The sequence below is a fragment of the Geospiza fortis genome, unplaced genomic scaffold, assembly GCF_000277835.1.
Source record: "Geospiza fortis unplaced genomic scaffold, GeoFor_1.0 scaffold366, whole genome shotgun sequence".
Taxonomy (NCBI): domain Eukaryota; kingdom Metazoa; phylum Chordata; class Aves; order Passeriformes; family Thraupidae; genus Geospiza; species Geospiza fortis.
In genome coordinates this window covers 4,298,998-4,322,166 of record NW_005054342.1, presented here as the reverse complement: position 1 = coordinate 4,322,166, position 23,169 = coordinate 4,298,998, and the positions used below count along the sequence as shown (strand labels likewise).

At 42.1% G+C, this 23,169-nt stretch overlaps 1 protein-coding gene across 2 annotated transcripts in view; it reads left to right on the top strand.

Moving 5' to 3' along the window:
- JADE3 (jade family PHD finger 3) overlaps positions 1–16,046 on the top strand; it is a 46,607-nt gene extending 30,561 nt beyond the window's left edge. For both annotated transcript variants that reach the window (XM_005422694.2, XM_031058356.1), the window contains exons 7-11: positions 2,305–2,472; positions 8,179–8,295; positions 8,757–9,230; positions 10,970–11,087; positions 12,576–16,046. In XM_005422694.2, the coding sequence (XP_005422751.1) occupies positions 2,305–2,472; positions 8,179–8,295; positions 8,757–9,230; positions 10,970–11,087; positions 12,576–13,468 (1,770 nt within the window). In that variant the 3' untranslated portion in view covers positions 13,469–16,046. The remainder of the gene's footprint in view (positions 1–2,304; positions 2,473–8,178; positions 8,296–8,756; positions 9,231–10,969; positions 11,088–12,575) is intronic.
- Positions 16,047–23,169: the final 7,123 nt, after the last annotated feature.

Genomic DNA, 23,169 nt, shown 5'->3' with positions numbered 1-23,169 from the left:
ATACAAGTATTTCCTCTGTGACTGTAAATAATTGTTCCCCCTATTACTAAATCTGCTTTTGAAGATAAACGGGACAGGAAATACTGGCTTGCCTGTTTGTGACAAATCTAAAGATCATTTGGTTCAGAGCTTTTTTTTTTTTTCTTTTACTGACTACTTATGTAGTCAGACATAGACTGTCCAAATTTAGCCATCTGGAACCATATGTAGGCACTTAATAGAGTGATCTTTTTCAGAAGCCATCAGCACCTGCAAAAACCAGTCTCAGTCTGAATGGTGCTCGTGTTTATAGTGTTTCAGATGTAGTCAAGACTTTACGCTGCCTGAGCTCAGTATAGTCAGGTAAAGGTATCCTTACAATTAGAAAAGGGGTATGAATCCTTGGTTCTGTGCATCCTATTCTGGAAGGGAGTTTTGCTACAAATTGCAAAGAGACCAAGAAAGTTCTTTTTTTTTTTTTATGCATTTTTGTACTGACTGCAAGTAATATTTGGAAAACATATCTGTCTGAAAAAAGACCTGTCACCTCCTCGCTCACAGTGGGCTGGCTTCCAGCCTGGCTGCTTTCCTGACCTGAGTCCCCGTGTGAAGCAGCCTGTGAGCCTGAGTTGGCAGTAAGGTGGCAGTGACAGGAATATGGCTGGCAGCTGGGCTGCCTGCTTCACTCCTTGCTTGGGCCTGTTAAGGAGTAATGATGGATTTGCAGTCAAAGGCTCATGGTTGTTTCCTGACGACTGAGCTTGAGTTGATGGTCTGCTGCCTCCTTGCCCCTCACTCTTCCCTGTGCTGGATCTTCCTGAAACAAACTGGAGAGTGTGTCTGGGCTAGAGCAAATCCTAACTATAGCAACAACTTGTTTCATTTTTAATCTGGATCAGCTTTGGTTCAACAAGTAGCCTCAGGTCTGTTTGTCATCACAAGTTTGGAGCTGGAGGGGAGGAGGAGTGTGAGAAAATTACTGCTTCGTGGTACCCTGTTGTGCTGGCTCAGACATGTTGTGAAATTGCTGTTTTAGTAGTCTAGGCATCTTTTGCTCATCAGTTAAAATTAGAAAATAGGTTCAGTCCATTTCCAACACCCTAGATATGATCTTAGATTTAATGCCACTTCTGCTCTAGTAACAGAAAGAATTCAGGTGGGAATATGCCACAGAGGAGGAAAAGAACACTCGTAAAATTTGGATTGCAGCTCCCCCTGTTGGGCTTTTACAGGAGTTGTAACATCAAAAAAACCCATTTAGGTTAGTCAGTCTTGCTGCATTTAATTCAAGGAAGTCCCCCTCCCTACAAGCTTGACATAAATGTGCAGTGTTTTATGATATTGTTTAATATTAAATACTGAAATCTTACAAGCAAAAGTCTGGGAAGGCAAGTATGGGAATCTTATACTAAATTTAGTCTGAAAGAATGGTTACAACTACTGATCCTGTTCTTTTGAGTCTTTTGATGTTATCATTACTAGAGATAATGTTAGAAATCATCAGATTTCCTGTGATATCCACCCTTTTGATAAAACTTTTATTTGGAGTGGTTGAGTGAAGTTAGACCTTGGTGGCAGCCAGTGATTTCAGATAGCTCAGCTTCATGGAGGTAGGGGAGTTGTGTATGTACATCAGGATCCACCACTGGCTCCGTTAAGAACCACAAGGAATTTGAATTGGAAACTAAACTATTTATTTTCCTTTTTTATTTTAATTCTCAAACCTAGCAAAACTTAAGAAATTTTTGATTTTCCATGTGGTTAAGTGCAATACTTGGGAAATAAGTGTAAAACCCAGCATCTTATACTTTCAGTGTAGGCTGTAATTTTTGTTGCAGTATTATATAAATATTTAAAGAAAAAAAGTTCACAGAACTGTAACCACAAACATTGCAGGAAATGATTTTCAGTTAAACAGATAGAGCTCATATCTCTAACCCTAAATAGAATTATGTTAGAGTATTACATTTTTAGCAGTAGGAAATGGTGATTTTAGGAAGTATTAGATACAGAAGCTAATTTAAAGAAATATCCATGCTGTTTACTTCAGAAATTTAAAAGTCACTAAAGGCAAAGGTAAAGGTTTGTAACACCAGTGCTGTTGTGCAGTCACAGTGAATATGTTTTATAAACAGATGTAGAAATTATTGTTTTTGAGGCTGTTTCTCCTTTGATTAATTGACTCATTTCAAGGTAAAGAAATCACAGATTAAGTGAAGGCCAGATTGTGCCTTTACTTTTTGAAAGCTTTGCTCTGTGTGAATATGAATGCCTGTGTGTGAAATAATTTCAGCATAATGATTCCAATACCTGTTTTTCTTCAAGGCTTGCTATGGAATCTTAAAAGTACCTGAAGGGAGCTGGCTGTGTCGCACCTGTGTCCTGGGAATACATCCTCAGTGCCTCCTGTGTCCTAAAAGAGGAGGTGCCATGAAAGCTACCAGGACAGGGACCAAGTGGGCACATGTCAGCTGTGCTCTTTGGATTCCAGAGGTAAAACCCTAAGTTCTTGCCTGTCTTCCTCTTCTTGTTCCATCCTCTGCCTTTTTGCGTTCTCATGATTTAAGGTCTTTGACATACTACTGGGCTTTATTTTGGTAGGGCTGCTCAGTCTGTGAAGTGGGGGAGAGAGTCCAGATTGTACTCTACTAATGAGTCACTTTGTCACCTCCATTTAATCAGCAATCACTTCTTGGTGTCATTATGGTATCTGTGACCTGCTAGAAAGGGCAACTGATAGAAGCTGTATCTTACAACTGCAGCTTCACTGTCTCATATTTTTTTATGAATTTGTGTGCTTGGATACCTGTGTAATTTGCATGAATACCTCCACTTTTTTCAGAGCTATGTTTGTTTGTTTGCTTAAAGGTCGCCTGCACTGCTTTATATCCATAGGATGTATGCTGTAATTTGTACTTTAAGTTTATTTGAATTAGAATTTTTCTGAATAGTGGGGAGATGAGAATTTTTATTTCCATGTTATACACACTTTATAAGTAAAGGCTTTTTTGATATATCTGTGCATAACATATATGGAGAGTTTCATAATGAAGTTTTACACTTCCTCCTCCATTTTGAATCAAGTTTAGCATCACAGTGTAGTTCTGTAAAACAGAAAGTTCACTTAGGTATAGATGGAGTTTGTGTTTAATTTTGCACTTGGGATATTTATGTTTTATTTCTGGTAAGAGTCACAATTCCGTTATGGTGGGTGGTTTAATGTGAGACAGTAGCCAGATCTGTCAGCACCATAAAATCAAGCATACAGTATTTTCTGAATTTTCTGCTCCCAAGTGCAGACAGGTCTGATGTGTGCACAACTTTGAAGAAGATGTTAAGATTTTGGTTTGGTTTATTTTGACTTAGCAACTGGATATAATGTGTAATTCTTAGTTGTCTCAGGCACATATACCTGCTTCTTAAGGAGACTATCTTTGTAGTTGCACTTTTCCTTTCAGGCCTACTTGTAGTTTCTGTCATTGCTTTCACCTTCAAGGGGAGAGGAGTTGAGAAAAAACAAAAAAATACTTTTTTTTTTAAATCACTTGTCCTCTTGTACTTATGAAGTGTCTTGCTTGGAAGCTTTCCTGGCTCTGAGCTGAATAGCAGTCCATTCTGCATGTGGTTGCCTTGCTGTTCTCATCAGCAGAAAAGGAACAGTGAGGTTTGGGTAGGTGGTGATGGCTGGGCAGGAAGCACACCCTGGTTTTATGCCTGCCCAGCTCCCTCTGGCTGGGGAAGAGAAGCTACAGGGGGACACCCAGGGTGGGAGAGCTTGAATCCAGCTGTTTCCACAGCCCATTCAGTGATTCCAGGTTTTGGACACCTCCTCTCCACGCCAATGCCATGTGTGTCAGGCATAGTGAAGAGGTGGTATGTGCCTCTAGGCATGGGAAATGCCTCTTGGATCCATTCTCTTGGGCTTGTGTGTAGTCACAGGTAAAACAATTCAGTTACCAGAGAAGCCAGGAAAACTCTTTGTAAATCTCTACTAACGTGGCAGGTCAGTTCCTGTTTGGAGGGGCCTTATGTGCTGCAGGGGGCAAGAAAGAGTTTGAAGACCCAGGGATGGATGCTTTAGGGGAGAATGTGTATTCTCATGTATCTGTGTTTTCCTCCAAGGTACTAGCATGCTGGAACTCCCTAAAAGAAACATTAATTATAAAGTCACTGGTATTTCCTCTTTCCTCCTCCTGAGGCCCTAACAAAGTGAAGCAAGGCAGCAAGCAGGGAGGAAGGGGCTATAAACATTTCTGTCTTGTGGCAAAAAGTTCAGAGAGCCTTCATGAGTCACCAAGTGTAGTCTAGCATTGTTGCAGTCAATTGTGCCAGGTATTCTCCTCCATTAATTAATTCAGCACTGTCTTGAAATCTTTCTGCTTCCCTGCCTTCCTTGGGAGTTAATGCTGTTTAAAGGCTTTCTTTTCACTCCCTTGACTGATTTGGGATGATTGAAGGTTTTTACTTTCCAAAGAGTACTCATTGGTTTATATCCTCTTTTTCTTCTGCCTTTACTTTGCTTTAGTGTAAATATGTGGTCTATTTCATGTTTTTTTAAAAGGTGTACTTCTAAATTAAAAAAAAATCAAAAAAGGAAATGCTGATACTAGAAAACCTGTATTGAGTGTTTTGAAATTCAAGGTGTTTCTCTTCCTTAGATAACCTATTATAGATATGTCCTCTGCCAGTCAATGTGGCGTTAGCTGAAGCAGAAAGTGATAACACCCCCCTGGCTGTAGAGGAAAGATAAAATTTACTGTCCTGAGCAGCTGTTGTGAGTGGCTGTGCTCAAGCCACTGGGCTGCCCTTCCCAACCACTGATGCAGATCCTTGTGTACTGGAGCAGCTGCTGGTGGCACAGTTAGCAGGGAAGAATAGGACAGCAGGGTGGTTGATCATGTGCATAACATGATAATAGGCTTCAACAACCCACTGTCTTCACTCTCTCCTACTCCTAGAACTTCTTCAGAGTATAGCAGTCAAGATGTAACCTGATGCAAAGTGAAGAAATGGAGAAAATGACTACATGTTATGGCAGATGGATCATTTCTGTCTTGGAATGGGAGTTCTTGGGGGATGAAAAGGTTGGCTTCTGCTCTCTGGATCCCTTGCAAGCAGCAAAGTTCAAACGGACTTTGCCTTGACTCCTCTCTGCAGAAACATGCAGGTGGCACATGGCCAGTGTAAATAAATTGCACCTGACTCTGTAAGTGCCTCTTTGTGCTTTTACAAAGTGGGGTAATATCAACAGTCAGCATTACAAGCTGAATGAACAGCATTTCCAATATAAATGTTTCCTGGCCTTATGAGTCTCCTCTGGGGAAGGAGCAGGGAGAATATTTAAGGGGACAGAAAGGGACAGGGAAAAGGTCTGTGTCAATTCCCAGCTCCTGCTGGGAAGCCCAGTGGAAAGCTGATATTACTCAGTCTCCAGAAAAAAGTCATTGTAGATTCTGATTTCTTTTTGAAAAGAATATAAACAACCTGACACATTGATACAATCCCTTAATTCTTAAGGGAAGTCTTGTCTCTCAGTGTAGTGGTAACAATCAATCTTTGTACAGAAATACCTGTGCAACTTGTAACCAGCTGTTCTGAGCATGGTCAAGTTAGGTTCATGAAAGTTTCTTCCATTTTGGAAGCAAAAGAGCTACATTTGGTGATACTGAAGAACACTGACCATGATTTTGTTGAGCTACTCAGGCATTCCGAGGACAGTCTTGTCACTTTTCCACCAATTTATAGGAAGGCCACAAGAGGTTAAATTGTTAGCCATGTCTGTCTCATGAGTGCATCATGGATTGCCTGACTGTTCTTCTTTAAAACCTGAACTTTCTGAAGCATCTCAGTGTCTTCCTAATGAAGACTTTGCGAAATGCCATGCACTCAGTATATTCCAGAAGATGTGGGCTTGCACTTGGCAGATCAGAGAGGAAAGTACTGTAAGAAACATTATCTTATTTGAGTCCATTTATGTCATTAATTCATGAACTATTGGTCATCTTTTTTTTTCTAATGTGGAAATGATGAACTGAGTAATCTCTTGCAAAGCTGTTCTTTCCACCTACTTAAAGCAATGCATGATAAGGAGAGAGTAGCAAAAATATTCTGAGCATAGCAGCTGTGACTTAGCACTGCTATCTTTGGCTAAGTCCACCTCACTGAGGAGGTCTGCTGAAGGAAAGCTTTTCATCCATAGGGATTAAACAGGTTTTAAAATGAATACGTGCATCAAGTGATTGATGATGTACCTCCAAAGGGAAGCTAAAAAATTCAGCTTTGTCTACCAGCTCTTGTAAAGTTGCCAGTTTAATTATCGCATGTTAAACTAATTCATCCAACCCAGATTTTCCTGGGTGTCTCTTACTGTAGATTTAATCTATGAAAATTACTGTAACATAATGCTCTTAAAGTTTTCTAGAAAAACAAAATAATTGTTCAAATCTCAGCCTTAACTGCTGTTTTAGCCATCATCTTTCTTCTGGCCTCATAGTGCCACAGAGCATGACCTAGGAACCTCCTTTCTTCAAATTCTTAGGTTTGACCCCTTTGAGAAGAAGCCCATACTCCCACCACAGGAAATACAGGTCTGCTCTATTCAGCTGAATTGTTTTTAGGAAGTGTGGAGTATCAGCACAGTATCAGCATCGTGGTTTTGGTTCAGCCAGGTAGCCCTCCAAGGCACACAACTGCTGAATTCAAAAAGTGTTGGAGAAGTGTCAAAATTGAAGCTTTTGGAGGCTGGTGTTTTTGGGACAGTTATCCCACTGAAATATTCTGCCATGTGCCATTCTCAAACTGGCCCAGTTCTGCATGTTAGTCATTCAGAGCTGGCCAAGTTTTTGTTTCTGTGCTTGGATAAATCCTGTCAGGAGGGGCTTAGGGATGTCTACAGATATATTTATATCTGTTTTCATTTCTAAATCATCATGAGGAAAGTCCTCATTTCCCTGTATAGAGAACAGGCAACTGAGAAACTTCTATCACAATGGATATGTGGAAGTTAATATAACAAAGAATAGGAAAAGCTATTCTGTCTATATATGGGTTTTTTTTTTCCTTTCTTTTAGAAATATCTATAATCTAGTCTACTAGATACAAATTTATCATCCAGACTAAGTCTGTGAAAACTAACACAAGACAATATATCCTGCTTTGTAATAAGAGAAGTTTGTTGGGTTTTTTTCTTAAATTATATTTGATACAGTCCATAGTTAGGAAAGTGTATTAGGATTATCTCTTGCAGTGGGAGTGCTCAGTGGAGAGGCAGAGGTAGGAAGCAAGGCTTTTCCTGGCTGCTGACTGAGATCTGGTTCTGTCCCAAATATTGAGTTGACAGAAGTAGATACTGTAGCAGATCTAGGGATTTTATAGAAGGAACTTTTCAGGAATGTGTTCCTGTTTTGTTCTGGGGGGCTTGTATTTTGGCATTTTTTTAAAGTTAGACCTGTAAAAGCAGCACAGAGAGGAAAAAAAAACCAAAAACAAAACCACAAGGGAATGGAAATAAACTTAGAGTGACACTTACTGCAGTCTCTCAACTGATAGTGGTTTAGGAATGGTATTCCCCAATTTAGTGTTCCCACTGAAGCACTTCAAACCATGCACCACTCCCCCCTCCCTTATAGCAGTCTGGAGAGGGGATTTGGAGGCACAAATGGTAAGGATCATGGATCAAGAAAAGAAGAATTTACTGGAAGCAGCAAGTGAAATAAGAAAAACAAAGAAAAATGAACTGTAAGAGCTACAATATCGGTAACGGAGCCAGTGCTACCTGACCACTGGCTTCACATCACACTTACCTGACCAGAAGAGAGCCCTTCCCCCAACTCTCAGAAAATGATGTGAGCTGTACAGAATAACCTCTGGGTCCTAGCCATGCTCCCTCTTGGCTACTGCAAAAATTAACCCTGTCCTGGCTGGAATCAGGACATTGGTTCATAACAAGGGCATGCTGTAGGTGCCTCAAATGTTTTGAATAATTGCAACTTTGAGTCACCAGGTTAAACTGATAGTATTCCACACTATTGTCTGCATGTGGGATCTTTTGGAGTCCCTTTCTGAGAAGTACGAGTACATGGAGATCTTGCTGCAAGAGAAATGGATGGATGGCTTTCTTCTGATATAAATGGAGAGCTTGGGTTTTGGGTTTATTTTCCCTTTGATAACTGTTTTCTGCACTGCTCTTTTTCTTTACAGGTTAGTATTGCTTGCCCAGAAAGGATGGAGCCAATCACAAAGGTGTCTCACATTCCACCAAGTCGATGGGCTCTAGTGTGTAGTTTATGCAAACTGAAAACTGGTGCTTGCATTCAGGTATGTATGTCCTTGTCCCATAGTGACTCTGCAGGGGTGAATTTGTCAGAAGGGCAGTTTTGGTTTTGCATTTTGTTCTTCCTGTGTTCAGAGATGCTTTACAATGGAGATGACTGTTGTATAGATGTCTGGTTCATAGCCATTTGCTATCAAATTAGTTGACTAGACAGAAGAATTAGTCTGGGTTGCCATCTTTTGAATAAGTCTGATACACACTACTATGTAGTGTATCAAAGATGAACAGAAAACTTCCACTGAACACTCTGCAAACAAGAAAATACTACATTGGGTAATACCGACTTGAGAGGGATCAATATTTTTAAGAATGTGTAGGAAATTGGTTTTGGTAGGGATGGCTTTTCATGTAGTTGAGGTAGTTATGTCCTTTTTTTCTAGTTTGGTGCTCCTGTTAGTAGTTGAGGAATTAGTAATTGAGGCTTTTTGTTTTGTTTTGTCTGCAGTGCTCCGTGAAAAGCTGCATCACTGCCTTTCATGTCACCTGTGCCTTTGAGCATAGCTTAGAGATGAAAACTATCCTGGATGATGGGGATGAAGTCAAGTTCAAGTCGTACTGTCTAAAGCACAGCAAGAACAAACAGAATTCGCTGCCTGATGTTGAGGAGCACCCCAAGAGCGTGCCAGAGCAGAAGCAAACAGAGAGTGAGAAAACGAGCCTGCGAGCCCAAAAACTCCGAGAGCTGGAAGAAGAGTTTTACTCACTAGTAAAAGTGGAGGATGTTGCAGCAGAGCTGGGCCTTCCTAAACTTGCTGTAGACTTTATCTACAATTACTGGAAATTAAAGCGAAAAAGTAACTTTAACAAACCATTGTTTCCTCCCAAGGAGGATGAAGAAAATGGCTTGGTGCAGCCAAAAGAAGATAGCATTCATACTCGCATGAGGATGTTCATGCATTTAAGGCAGGACCTAGAGAGGGTAAGAATTAACTTGTAAAGTTCTGAAAAACTATTTGCAGGTGAGCAAGGTCTTTCTTTGTGGATGAAAGTGAGAATGGGGAAAGCAAAATGAGATAATTTAAAAAATAATAATTTTAAAAATAAAGTAAGGCCTTGAACTGCAATCTTTTGATATGCTGCACTGCCTGCCGCAGAGACTTTCAGGAGCTGCCTCTCTCAGTCCAGTGAAAGATCCAAGGTGAAAGCAGAGCTTCCTGACTTGCTTAGAGGTTATTCCTTTACGTGTTTTAAGATGCATATTTCTATGCACAATGGACATATTTGGTAATCGACTCTGTGACTTCAGCTTCAGTTGAGTAAATGTTTTAAAAAATGAAGAAATTTATTTGACCCACTGTAGAAGTAATTAGTGATACAGATGAAATGAGAAAAAATGTTACTTTTATTAAACAAAAAATAAGAGTAAGGCTTGTTACCACTTGGAGGCTGCCTGTTAGGTTGGCCTGTTGGGTAGGGGTTACCTGCAATTTCCAAGTGCTTAGAGGTAGGTAGTGAATGTAAAAAGGTAATAAAATAAAATATATGTGATGAGGAGAGGGGAAGTAAACGCAGAAGAGAGGTAATGGGGTTGTATAAAAGGGGAAACAATACTGGGGAGAGAACAACATGAAGATACAGGAAGATTGTTGGAGCCAAGATTTGTACTTATCATTATAACTGTTGTCTTTAATCTATCATAATCAATCTCAGATCTTTTCCAGGACTGCTTTAGATATAGAAGTGTACTTTAAAAAAAAATATAAAACCCATAACATGCCTCAGATGGAGGGTTGGTATTTGGGGGTGGGTTTTTTTATTTTTCAAGAGACCATGTCATGCTTTTTGTTTGATAAATGTTTGGTTTGCACCAAATATTGTTGAAATTTATGTACTTATTCTGAGTGGAGGGAATTCATAATTTGAAATGCCTGTTTCCAAGTTTCTGAACTTCTTGTGCCACAAGATTTTCTATTCTATCGTATCTTGGGATAAATATAAATTTGGCAATCTTGGAATTTTGTTTCTAGGTAAAGAGATTCCAGTTCTGAACTGATGGAACTGAGTGCTAGGGAAAGTTTATTTGGCAGATACTTTTCAACCAGCGCCTACGCTGTTTCTGTGTTTTGAAAGCACTTTTAGGTGTTTATCAAGAACTTCCAGTGTCTCTTCTTACTCTTTTGCCTTAGGTGGAAATGTTGCTATTAACTCAAACAAGTAGAATTATGTGGAACTGAATCAGAATGGTTTGGGTTGGAAGGGACCTTAAAGACCCTCTAGTTCCAACACTCCTGCCATGGACAGGGACCCCTTTCATGAGACCATGTTACTCAAAGCCCCATCCGCACTTCAGGGATGGGGCCTCCACAACTTCTCTGGGCAACCTGTTGCAGTATCTCACTGTAAACAATGTCTTCCTTATACCCAGTGTAAACTTACTCTCCTTCAGTTCAAAAACATTACCTCGTTTTCTGTCTCTAGAGGCTCTGGTCTCTGTGTCTTTTTTACAATCCCTTTTCATATAAGGAAAAACTGCAGTGAGGTCTCTCCAGAGCCTTCTCTTTTCCAGGCTGAACATTTTTTTAATAGTTAGGTACATTCAGTAATATTCACAAGAACTTTACCAAGGGATTTTGCAAGTAACGTTGTTGATACAATTTGTAAACTATGTCTGGATTTATTTTCTTATTGCCTTTTAAGTCTCCTGTTATTCCTCCATAGGTAAGAAATCTCTGCTACATGGTAAGCAGGAGAGAGAAACTGAAGCTGTCCCACAGTAAAGTACATGAACAGGTCTTCAACTTGCAAGTCCAACTCATTAATCAGGAAATTGCTGCAGGTAATCATATAAATGTAAAATATTTATAAATCCTGCCTGTATTTAAACTAAAGCAGTGTATTCTCTTTATGTTCCTGGTTAGTGCTTTTAACATGTAAAAATGCCTTTAAGAATTTTCTTCAAGTACATAGTCAATCAAAGTAGCAGCACAGAACTCTATAATTGCTTAAAATATTTATTTGAATATTTCTTTATGTTATGGCTGTTTCTGGTATATGCCTATTGCTTATCACTGTGGCATCCAGATAGCAGAGGTGAGCTGCTGGTTTTTGCACTGTTGGGCTGCTAGTGTGTGGCACTGGTTCCCCACAGCAAGCTCCACCCTGCTGGTTGTTTCTCCAGCTGAGAAGGCTTTTTTGCTTGCTGTCACCAGTTGGTTCCTTCAGGCAAGAGAGAGTGACTGATGGGAATTGCTGCTGTTCTCATGTGCCTTGTGCACGTCATGAGCAGCACAGATTTCTTACTTGCCATCTGCATTTGCTCTCCTTCTTCCCAAAAGAATTTAAGTACTCTGGGTATTAATAGGGACTGGTAACTCTTTGGGAATGCTGAGGTGCCAAACCCCACTCTGCCCTTTGCATTTACAGCAAGTTTTTAAAATAAGGAACACAGCATTTGGAAAGAGGAAAAGCATATGCATACCAGTGTAGTTACTGGGATTTTTTTTTTAAATAGGAAAGGCAGCTATATTTTTGTGTGAAATTAAAATCTCTCTGGTCTTTCAAGATACATACTTCACTGGTTTAGGGTGAAATCTTCCTGCTTTTTTTTCTGCCCCTGAAACATGGATAGGTTTCATTAGTACTGATGAGGGTTTTTTTTTAAACTGTTTTAGATCAGACTAGTACTTCATGGAAGCAGTGGCACTCTGAAGCTCCTTGCTTTTGTGTAAATGCATTTTATTAGAAATGTCTACTAAGTTTATTTAATATCTTTACAAATACAAGTGGTTTTTAAATACTTATTATAATAGCTTGATACTTGCAGTGGGCGCTGTATGCATGTATTACCACAAACAACTCGTATGTTGAGGTAAAAAAACTTGTAAAGCTTAGAGAATTTTATAATACAAAGCAGAGAGTTGAACTAAGTCCAAATTGAAACTCAGTTTGAAGCATTGTTTTTTCTTCATCCAAAACTGAATATGAACCTTTTTTACAGCTTTGTTGGAACAACTTCAGTCATATCTCAAAACTGGTTCAATTCACTGGCTTAAAGCACTGTAAAAAGGGCACATTGTTGTTTTTAATGGAAATATTTAAATGCTTACCTAAATTCCACAACGGTGGATAATTTGGAACAGTTTGGTTATCCTAGCTTCTCCTTTGTGTCCTAAAATAATTTCACACTAATTATTTGCAAATGCTTCTTACTGTTGCATGACCATATAATGGACTATAAAACTTGTAACAGATGGCAAAAGAAATTACGCTTTTTAAAAAAGCCTTTTTTCTTTTTCTTCTGCTTCTTCACCTCTTTCTCCTGTAGGCCATACCCTGACAAGTGCACTAGAGAACACACTGTTCTACCCACCTCCCAGGATCACCCTGAAGTTAAAAATGCCCAAATCAGCACTGGGAGACTGCAAAAATAACTCGCTGAAGCCTGGCAACAGACCGCTTTCTCCTGACAACAACAGCACTGTTTACAGCAAACGGAGTGTGCCAATGTCAAAGGAATCATTTGAAATTAAAGCAAAATCTTATGCCAGGTATCAGCACGACAGCAGAAGTAATGGGCTGCTGGCAGGGATCGGCAAACCGCGGAGCGAGGCAAAGGATTCTGGCCCCACGCAGCTGATGGAGTTTCACCGGGGCCAGCCTTCCGGGAAGCCTTTAGCGCTCCAGGCTGCTCTGCATGGACAGTCTTCCATTGGGAACGGGCGGCTGCAGCAGGAGAACTCAAGGCTGGTGTCCAAATCCAATGGTCTGATGGGCAGGGCAGGAGATGTTAGCCAGAGAGACAGCTCCAGCCAGACATCCTACGAACAAGAGTCCGTGCTCACGGCTCACTTGGCCAGCCAGAGTGGATTCCGCAAATCCACCATAGAACATTTCAGCCGGTCCTTTAAAGAGGCTACCAACAGTCTGGTGAGGACCACGGAAGATCTCCGGTGCTGTGAAAAGCCAACGAGAAGACTTGCAACAAAAGATCGCTTGTGGAGCAAGCAGACGCTTGAAGGTGCTCCATACCAGGACAACGATGGCTACTGTCCTGACTTAGAGCTGAGTGACTCTGAAGCAGAAAGTGATGAAAACAAAGAACAAGTGAGGTTAAGACGAAGTAGCTCAGAGAGAGAAAGCCCTAGTAAGGACTTTGGAAGAGACTGTCACAATAGAAACAAAAAGAATATGATATCTCACAGTTCGGTACAAAGGTGATTAGAAGCCCCCACGGGGTAATTCAGCCTTTATGTATTCCGGTGTACCAGTGCAAAGCTCAGCATCAAAAGGTTCCAGAAAATAGTCTAGGACCTATTTAGGAAGAGCTGCAGTAGGGGATGGGGGAGGGGAGAGAAATCAGAGTAGTTTTGTTCAACTGTGAATTGGTTTGCAGTCTTTGCAAGGTTAGCTCAGTTATCCACAAAGTCGTGGAAATTGCGTGTTTTATCAGAGGGTAACATCTGGGAGAGCACAAAGTGGTTAATTGTGCAAAAATTCAGGAAACCGCTTCCCCCTTCCCAGCTTAAGTGCAAGGCACTGTGTTCATGTGGAGGCAGTCTGGTGGTGGTGGACAGGTTTAGAAGAAGTCCTTGCATTGCTGTAAGGTGTTGCAAGAGACTGCAAACGGAGACACTGAAACTGCGTTGTTATGACACCTGCAGTGTGGCTTTGATCCAGCAATGCACTTGCGGATGTGTTAGGAAGTTAAGCACGTGAAAAGTCCTGCTGGTTTCCCCCGGGAATGTTTGTGCTCAGCTATCCGGGCACATGCTGGTGTGCTCTGCTGGATCAGGCTCAAAGTGACTACTAAGTGCTGATCCCCTTCTGCAGGAGGCTTTGAACTGCAGTGGCATTTGCAGGCTCCCTGCGGAGGGTGGAAGCAGGCGTTGCTGGCGCTGCCAAACTCACTGACCTCTAGACGTGCCCCCCATTCCCTGCTTTTGCTGAAGGTTGTGTTTCTCTTCACAATAATTCGCTTATTTTGTAAATATACAACTTCTAGTACTTCAGTTTTTTTAATCTCTGTACATAGATGCTTGTTGTGGGATGCACTTGTACATATTTTACCCAGCTAACAAGTACAGATGGCTAATTTTGTGGATAGTGTTTACAAAAGTAGATGTACTACTTCAAAGAAAAATGCTATTTGACACTTACATTTAAGCAATCACCGGTGATGCCAGGTTCCTCTTGAAACTGAGATTTCATATCCAGAGGTGTTTTTACCTGGTATTTTTAAAGTCAGCTGAATTAGAAATAATTTTAGCTGAATTTTTTTTTCAGGTGCAAATTTTCAACCCTAGCTGCCTGAACACAGGCATAGGAGTCTTCTGGCATCTAGGTCTGTAAAATTTTAGCCAGTCATCATTTAGACTATGATGGTTTAATTAAAGACGGTTTTTTTTTAATTCCTGAAAATCTACTATTTTATTTTGCTGCTTTTCAACCTCTAGATCAGTTGCTGTTTCCCAGTCTAACACGTTTTTGTATGTCCTTTAAAATCAGCAGTTGTTAAATAGTGATTATATTTCAGCCAGTACTGACTGAGGAATCGAGAAGGGAAGGGAATTAATCCCTTTCTGTTTGTTTCAAAGACAGGGGATTTCTGTTTGAATGCAAACTAACTTCTTGTTTTACAGATGGTGTTGTGTTGATCAGCAAAGCTACTGCACTATTTTTGTCTGAAATGCTATACATTTCATAAACACACAACATCCTCTGTCCCCACATCACTGGCTGAAACGAACCACAGGTTATGTAGGGCACGTTGTACAGCTCTGTTGAGGGCTCAGTTTTGTCTACAAACAAAAAGGTGTTCCCTCACAGCGTGAAGATGACTATGCAGGATCTGAACAGCAGCTCGGTTTCGCTTCATAGTTTTAATTTATTGCTTTTAGGTTGGGAAATGGCAACGACATTTTAAGATTTGTTGTAAACTTTGAAATCTCCCTAGTTGCAATAGGACTAGCAGGTCAGGGGCTGGAGGACTCTTCAGAAGTGAAATCATTTTTTAAAAAGTATACTTGGCCAATCTGCTCTGTTGGCTTCATGCATCTTAATTTTTTTTTTTCTTTTTTTTTTTTTACTTCTTGATTTTATGTATATTTGTGTAATTGATCTTTCTAGAGCTGTATCTTCAAAATTATTTGATGTAAATATGCAGTAGCAATTTAGGTTTCCACATATTTTATTTTTATGGGAAATGCTTTGTGTTCTAAGCCATGGGTCATTCAGAATAAGTAAACAAATGTCTGTTCATTTGTATTCTGGTTCTGATTCTCTTAGTTCTCCTTCAATATTTATTAGTAATCCTCTCTCACTGGCCATGAAATTTTATGAAGCTTTTATTAGGAACACTTATCTGGGAGGTCAGCAAAGTGTTCATGTTATTTTGTGGCTGGAAGCATATGACAGAAGAGAGGGAAAATGGTGCTTCAGCAAAACTCAGCGTTTCTGCTCTTCTGGGGTTATCAATTCAGTTGTTTCCAGTCTGGGCAATGGTTTTGCTAATTTTTACATGATTTTAATAGACATATGAAGGAGCCCTTGGTTATGTAGTTCTCAAGTATTGTCCCCAAAGTGCATTTGCTAGTTTTTATTGTGCGTTCAGTGGCTAACTGTTTGAAGTATTACCTCTTAACCTTATTTGTCAATTTTTTGTTGTGTTTTTGCATTTTGTTTTATATATATAAATATATATATATTCAATTTTCCAAGATGGACTCGGTCTTTTTCAGATGTCCCCTTTTTACAAGTACTTTTTCATTAAATTATGAAACTGCTAACAATATTTTCATTTGTTGTGATTTATTCAGGGCTTTACCCTCTGTGTCTGGCAGGTTGTAAAACTCATCAGTACTGTGTCCATCAGGAGTAAATTATTTCTGCCGATTTGGCAATACTTTAACAAGTTAAGTATCCAGGAAAACCCTTCCCCTTCAGCCTCCCAAAAAAGAGTCGCTGAGCACTAATTTGCTGTGTATAGGAAATAGTGCAAGCCTGGCTTTTGTTTCTGCCTAGCTGAGCAAATGTAACAGACCATTTGCTGCCCTGGCCTTCCTTTTCAATGTATTTGCTTATGCTGTAGTATGGCTGGTTTTCCCTGGTCGGACAAAGTGAGTTACAGAGGAAGAGCCGTAGCCAGGCTTTCTGTCTGATCCCTCTTCTGCGCAGCTGAACTCCCACCAGCCTGCGTGCAGAGGACAGAGCGGGGCCAGCACTGGGTTCCTGGGCTCATGTTGGCTTCACGTGGGTTTTACCCGACCTTCTGCTGTAGTTCCCCCTGCTCCCACAGGCCGGTGCTGTGAGGTACCTCACTGGCACAGAGGAGCTGCTCCCTGGGCTAGAGCAGGGAAGAAGGAAGAATGAGAAGGTGGAGGGAGAGGTGCTGGGCTAGCTGCACAGCTGATCCCATTGCATCCCTCCTTCTCTGACTGGCTCTACAGCTGGCAGCCTTCAAGAAGGGTGGGATTTGCAGTGTGGGTGTTGCAGGCAGCAGTGACCCTCCTGCCTGTGATGGCTCTGGCAGCAGCAGAGTGAGTCAAAGATGAGCAGCCAACAACACCCTTGTGGGCTGGCTTAAGGACTGGAGTGACTGAGCAGGTGGCCCCAGGCAGGCTGGAACTGTAGCTAAAGAAAGCTTGGGTGAAATGGAGCCCAAATCCCTCAGCTGAAAAGCAAGCAGGAGGTAAAAAAAAGCAGAAAAGGCAGTAAAGGTGCAGACAGAAGGAAAGAAAAATCAGCACTAGGAAGAAGCAGTAAACATTGGCCCTTATGTACCAGCGTTTGTTGTTATTCAGGACCAGGATTTCTTCTTCCCTAAAGGCATCTTGCAACAAATACCAGCAACAGACTTCCTTGTTGTGACTTTCTGACTGGTGGCTTCTAATTCCCTCTCCACATACAGTCTGCTTGTGGCTGGGATGTGGGAAAGACAGGGCCAAGGAAGGAGATTGGTGTCCCCATTAATTTGGAAACAGCTACTATTTGTAGAGTCTTATCAAATAACTGTGTGCTTACTTGTTGATGGTAACATGGGCCAAGGGCTAAAGGGGCTGCACAGTGGTTCTGAGCACCATCATCTCTGCATTTATGTTTCTGTGGTAAAAGAAATGTTTCTCAGTTACAACTTGTGTGTATCACTTGTGGAATGTTTTCTTTGCTCCATGAATCCCAAACGATTGAAGGAGAAATTGACAAATGTTTGGCTATTAAATGTAAGCCTGAAACATTCCCTTGATTTTGATGGGGTTGCTCTGATGACCTGGCCTGGATGTGCAGGCTGTACTGCAGACTCGTGGTGTGGATGTGATACCTGGGAGGGAACCAAAGCCTGCCTCTGCGAGCTGCCAAGATAATCCAGCGAAACCACTCATTCTCATCTTGGGAATTTGGATGATCCCAGAACTTGTGAAGGTTTAACACTGCAGGGAATTGACACATCTATTAAGAGAATAAGCTTGTGATGCGAATTAAGGAACAAAAGCTGCTTGCACAACCAGGGAGCTTGGCATGCAAGGGAAAAATACCGGGGAAGGGCAGAGATGGAAAACAATGGTGTGCCTCAATGCAGCTTCCTTAGGAAGAAATGAAGACACACAGACTTCTGGGCTCTGGTTTCATGAGAGATGCCTTGCTACTGCTGCTTCTGAACCTTCCTTTTACAGCAGCTTCATGGCTGAACACATTTCCCACTCCTGAGGTGAAACTCCGTGGTATTTACCTCTTGCAGAGATTATTCTGGGATAACTGCTGTCAGGCTCTGCTCCTAACCAAGTGAGTGCATCTAGTGGGATGTGGCAGGAAGATTGAAGTGACTGCAAGCACAGACTTCTGAAAGAAAATCTTACATAGCAGTTGGGTAAGTTGTTTGAAAATAGTGGATGTGCATGACTGTTTCTGGTCCTCAAGTTCACCCCTCTGCAGAGAGCTTGCATAAATTTGTGTGACCACGTGGCTGTAGAAGCAGCCTCACATATTTGCTCATTAATTTCCCTGCCTCTGTGTATGCAGCTTCCAGATAAACTTTCTTTTTCCAGTAGGCTTCTTCTGTCTGGGACAGCCTCCTGGATCCACCTTGCCCTGCCCTTTCTCTGGGATTCTTCTTTTTTGTTTTAGGTTGGGCAGACCCTCCCTGCCTTCCATTGCTTTCTCATCAGACTTGGAGCTGGGTATCTGCCTCGCCTTGGCTGCTTCATCTGATATACATTGTTTTAAATCTCCGGGTAGGTTCCATGATGACATTTTCATGGTTTCTTTTGGCTTAAACATCCTGAAGATGTTTTTTTCTGGTTTCTGTTGTTTTTCCTCAGGTGCTGCCCCACCCACCCTATCCTGAGGAAAGAGCACTGGGGAGCAGGACACAAGTGTTTTGACAGTTTAATAAAGTTCCAGAGTTGTTCTGCTCATAAAATTGGTGGGTCAGTGTCCTGAGGAAGGATTTAAAACTTAGCTCAACAGCAACATAAAAGGAAGGTGCCATCAAGAGATCTCCTGGTCATCTGAAAGCTCTTGACCTTATGACAAGACTTCAAGAGTAGTACCTATAAAAGAAGTGTTATATGCCACTTGGGAAAATGGCTCTGGTTATACCTTGGGGAATGCAGGCTCTGGTGAGGGAGTGAGTCATCTGAGGGGGAAAAACACCTCTGAACTAGCCCACCCACTTCACCTGAAACCACAGTGTCTGGTTGCATTCCTTTGTAGTTCCTTATCTCAGAAGGGTGGTGCTGGGTAATTTGGGAACCCCTGTCACTGGCATTTTAGGCTCCATTTGCATCTGGTTGAATGGAACCTGCCCGAAGTGCTTTCTCTCCTTAAAACTGGCTCAGCTATTGTTCTCTTGTCTCCTCTAAAATGAAGTAGAAGCATTGTTTCATCTTTTTCCTCATTAATCATTATACAACAAGCCAGACATCTCTCCTGGTTAAGGGAAGCACAGGGGCTGAAAAGCTGGATGAGCCAGGTGATGCAGATACTAATAAGCAAGTTGTAGTTTACACTCGTTACAAATGGCTGGTACATAAACCAGGCTCCTCAAATTGTCTGGTTGAACATCTTAAATTAAAGCTCTGTGAAGTCACCCTAAATCTGCAGTTAATTTGAAATTTAATTTTGATTTGGCCAGAAGAAGGATTTGCATGCCTGTAAGCTGCAAACACTGAAAGCACTGTTGCTAGATCAGTTATTTGAATGAAAGATGCTGCCTGTTGCAAGTCCTGGCTCTGTTGCATGACCTCTGTAGTGACTATAATTTTGCAGCTGCTGTAGCACATATCAATGCTCTTTTTTTTTTATCCTGAGGCAAGCAAAATGCAAATCCAGGTCACATGGGGTACAAAGACCAGAAAAGTAAGGCATTAATGAAAAATGTCTTGGCTGTGCTCCACTGAAGAATGCTTTCTGAAGCACCCTGTTGCCCAACTGCTCCCAGTACAGAGCAGAGGTCTGGAGAGGCACAGGCTGGGAACTAAAGATTTGTGAGGCAGCTTCAGGCAGCAGAAACCTGCACTGGTTGGTGCTCCCATAACAAAGAAGTTGGAGGTGTGAAAGTGTGAGGGTGTCCATGAAGCACTGGGGAGACTGACTGCAGTGGGAAGGGTCACACATTTGCTTAAGCATTGTAATCTTAAGTGAGAGATGCTTTTTCATGAGCCTGTGGCCTGTACAGAAGGAATTGTGCTGAAAGAAGTCTGTGTAATAAACTGTAATAAGTAAAGGGTACGATTGTCATTTTTGTGAGAACTGGTTTTTAAAGGCTAAATACTTCAATATGACTTCATGGTGATTTGGTGCAATCCTTTGTAGAAAAGATTCCCTGTCTGAGCTTCTTAATCCATTCTGCATTAACTTGTGTGACAGTGGTGTTAGACACATAAATTAGTCAATGGGCACAAATCTGCTGGTGCTGCCTTGTCCCAAGCAGACATTTGCAAACAGGAAAATTGAGTACTTTGGCAAATGTTTTATTATGTTTAAATAGGCAACTGTGATCATCCAGACTAGTAAGCAATTGAAACTTCTCAGCAGTTTGATCTCTCCTGGAGTTACTCGTTGCTTGCTAACAAATAAAACTTGATCTGGATACACAAGCCAATTCCAAGAATTATACTTGGCTGCAAACAAGTGCATGGCAGTGCCAACTCTTCCTTTCCAGTGAACTGATGGCAGTGACTGATTTCATGTTTCTACCTCTGCTCTTGCTCAGTGTTTTATGCTTGCCCCTCCATCTGTGCACCCCCAACACAGTATTATCTGCTAGTGGAGAATTCCCGCATGCCCACGCTGGTTGCCCTAATGGATTTAACAAGCTTGCACTGACATAGTGGCTCTTTGGGTTCCACAGTCCTTGGCACAGTCCCTGCTCTCAGTTGTACCTTGCCCATCTGCTGAGGTGGCCTGACGGAGGCAGCTTTTGGGATACAGACAGCTGATACACAGCATTTGCACTTCATACTAGCCATGGATCAGGCCTAGAGCTCTCCTACCTACAAGCAGGAGGAGGACTCAGTAGTAAGGAAGGAAAAAAGACAAGGATTGCTCTAAAGATGAAGAAATGGTAGGATCAGGCTCATAAAAGAAGACAAGAACAACTGCAACTTTCCAGGAATGAGCAGAAGTGAAACCTAGGGTCTATAGTGCCTGAAGTAGTCCAGCAGCTCTTCTTGCCTACAGTCATTGAGGGTGGGGGGGATTTTTCCATCTCTGTGGTGCTCTGGGCTGTTCTCCAGAGCTGCTGAGTGTTTCTTGACTGGCAAGAAGGGTAATGGCTTCTGGCAGGCTGAGGGAACCTGCAGGCTGGGGGAGAGGTATGACTTCACCCTACAAGGCCTCCCACATCACAGATCTCCTCCTTGTGTTCTTCATGGTTGTAGATAAGTAAGAATTCCACTTCCCTGCTCCCTCCCACCATGTGGAATAAATGCTAAGCTAGCAGCGTGGAAGCCACAGAGGTGCTGAGTTAGCTCCCTATCAGTCAGATTTGGCCACACAGTAGCCTGTGGCTGCAGTGCAACAGTGGGAAGTTCCCAGTGGGAAGGCACAAGGCAGTACAGTCTTTGGCAACCACCTCTTCTGTGCTCTTCTCTCCCACGGTGAACTTGTACTGGCAGAAGACTTTATCTGATGCTCTCTGGAAGGCACCCCCACCACGGATTCCTCCCTGCTCTACCTTTCAACAAGCTTGGATTAGCCAATACAGAGAAGACAAAGCAGGGGTGCTGTCCCATGTAACTAGAGATCCAAGCTCCAAGCACATGGCACAGAGTTTGTGTCGTAACCCAGTGCTGTAACAGAGGCTGTTCATTTTCTCCCAAGGTGTGTGCCAGCACACAGCTTGTTTTGATGCCTCCAAACCATGCTGGCAAATGCTTAAGTCAGCAAGGAACAGAGACTGCTGAGGTGGGTTGAGGGTGTATCTCCTGCTGCTGCTGGATTCAGTGAGCTCTTGCATTGTATCCCAAATGGCCTTGTAGTGTGCAAAAACAATGGGAGAACAGTAAATGTGGCTAAGCTTTGTAAGAAGCAATAATTGTTCTTCATTGTACTTAATGAATTCTTTGATTCTTTGCATATGGGGTTTTTTTGGTTTTTTTTAAATTATTTCTGAATCTTTCCATGTTGCGAAGTGTATGGAAAAAAGAAGAGAGATGTGGCACTTTTTTTCTGAACGTTTCTCTGCATTGGTTGTTGCTAATAATTTGCTTGCCTCAGGTCTGAGATGAAATCCTGCTATTTGTTGTACATGCAGCAGTAGGACAGAAAGAGAAATTAATTTAATGCTAAGCACTGAAGGAATACCATGGAAGCCTTCTAACTGCTCACATAAGGTGACAATAAGTTAATGAACATAAGTTAATGAATATCACATCAGTACTCCATCAGAAGAAGCCTACATGAAACACATGTTGGTAAGGTCATGTAGCCCATGAACTTTCCAAAGATACCACTAATAGAAATAAAAATTAGCAAGTGAAGCCTGGGCTGTGACCACCTGCTTTATGAATAAAAGCAACCAAATAAAATATTAAACAGGATATAATTGCTGCAAGGAGGGTGTAGGATAAGGAACAGATAAAATCTTTAAGAGGAGCTGGGTGGGAACTACCTCCTAAAAGACCCTGCTGGGTGCTATGGGATCACTGGTGTGCAGTGCCCCTGGAATAACTGGGCTGCTACATATGCCAGCTGGAAACTAGAGTCTGGATGGGGAAGAGGCGAACTTTGGAGCAGCTGAGTTAATTCTGGTTTATGGGGACACAGCAGCAAACCAGCCCATGCCTGCCTTGTGCTCCTGAGTTTCCAGGTGGAGACACACAAGGCCACTGAAGCCACTTGATGTCACTGATCCCTGTGGGGATCACAAAGTCCAAGTCAAAAGGCTGAAGAGGAGACCTGGAATAAGAAATGTACCCACTGCTTTGAGACTTGAGGCCTGGGAGCTGTAGTGGCCATCGCACAGAGATAAGCAGGCGCAACAGACGACTCTATCTGCAAATTTTGTTGCCAGCTGTTTGCCTCCTGCCTTAGGAAATTTTTGAGACTAAACAGCACGCGGAGTAAAAGAGGACAGGGCACGCTGAAGGCCCGGGATATCTGGATAAGCAAGGTGCTGTTGCAGGAGCTGTGAAGGATCCCTGGTGCTGAAGTCAGGGCCAAGTCTCCCTGGCCACCTCCACCAGAGCAAGAAGGCAGGGAGAAACCAGGCCTTGAGGGAATCACCCTCTCCGGGGGCTGAGAATCTTAGCCATCGTAGTGGGAAAGAAAGCTCTTCCCCCTCTTCTCCCTCCCTGCAGCTCTTGGAAGAGGGGTGCCGAGCCGCTGCTGCTCGGACAGCCGCCCCCGCTGGCTCCTGGGCTGGCCGTGGCGGGAGAGGAGGATCCCGAAGGGCCCGGCCGCGCAGCCCGCCCCTGCCGGGGGTA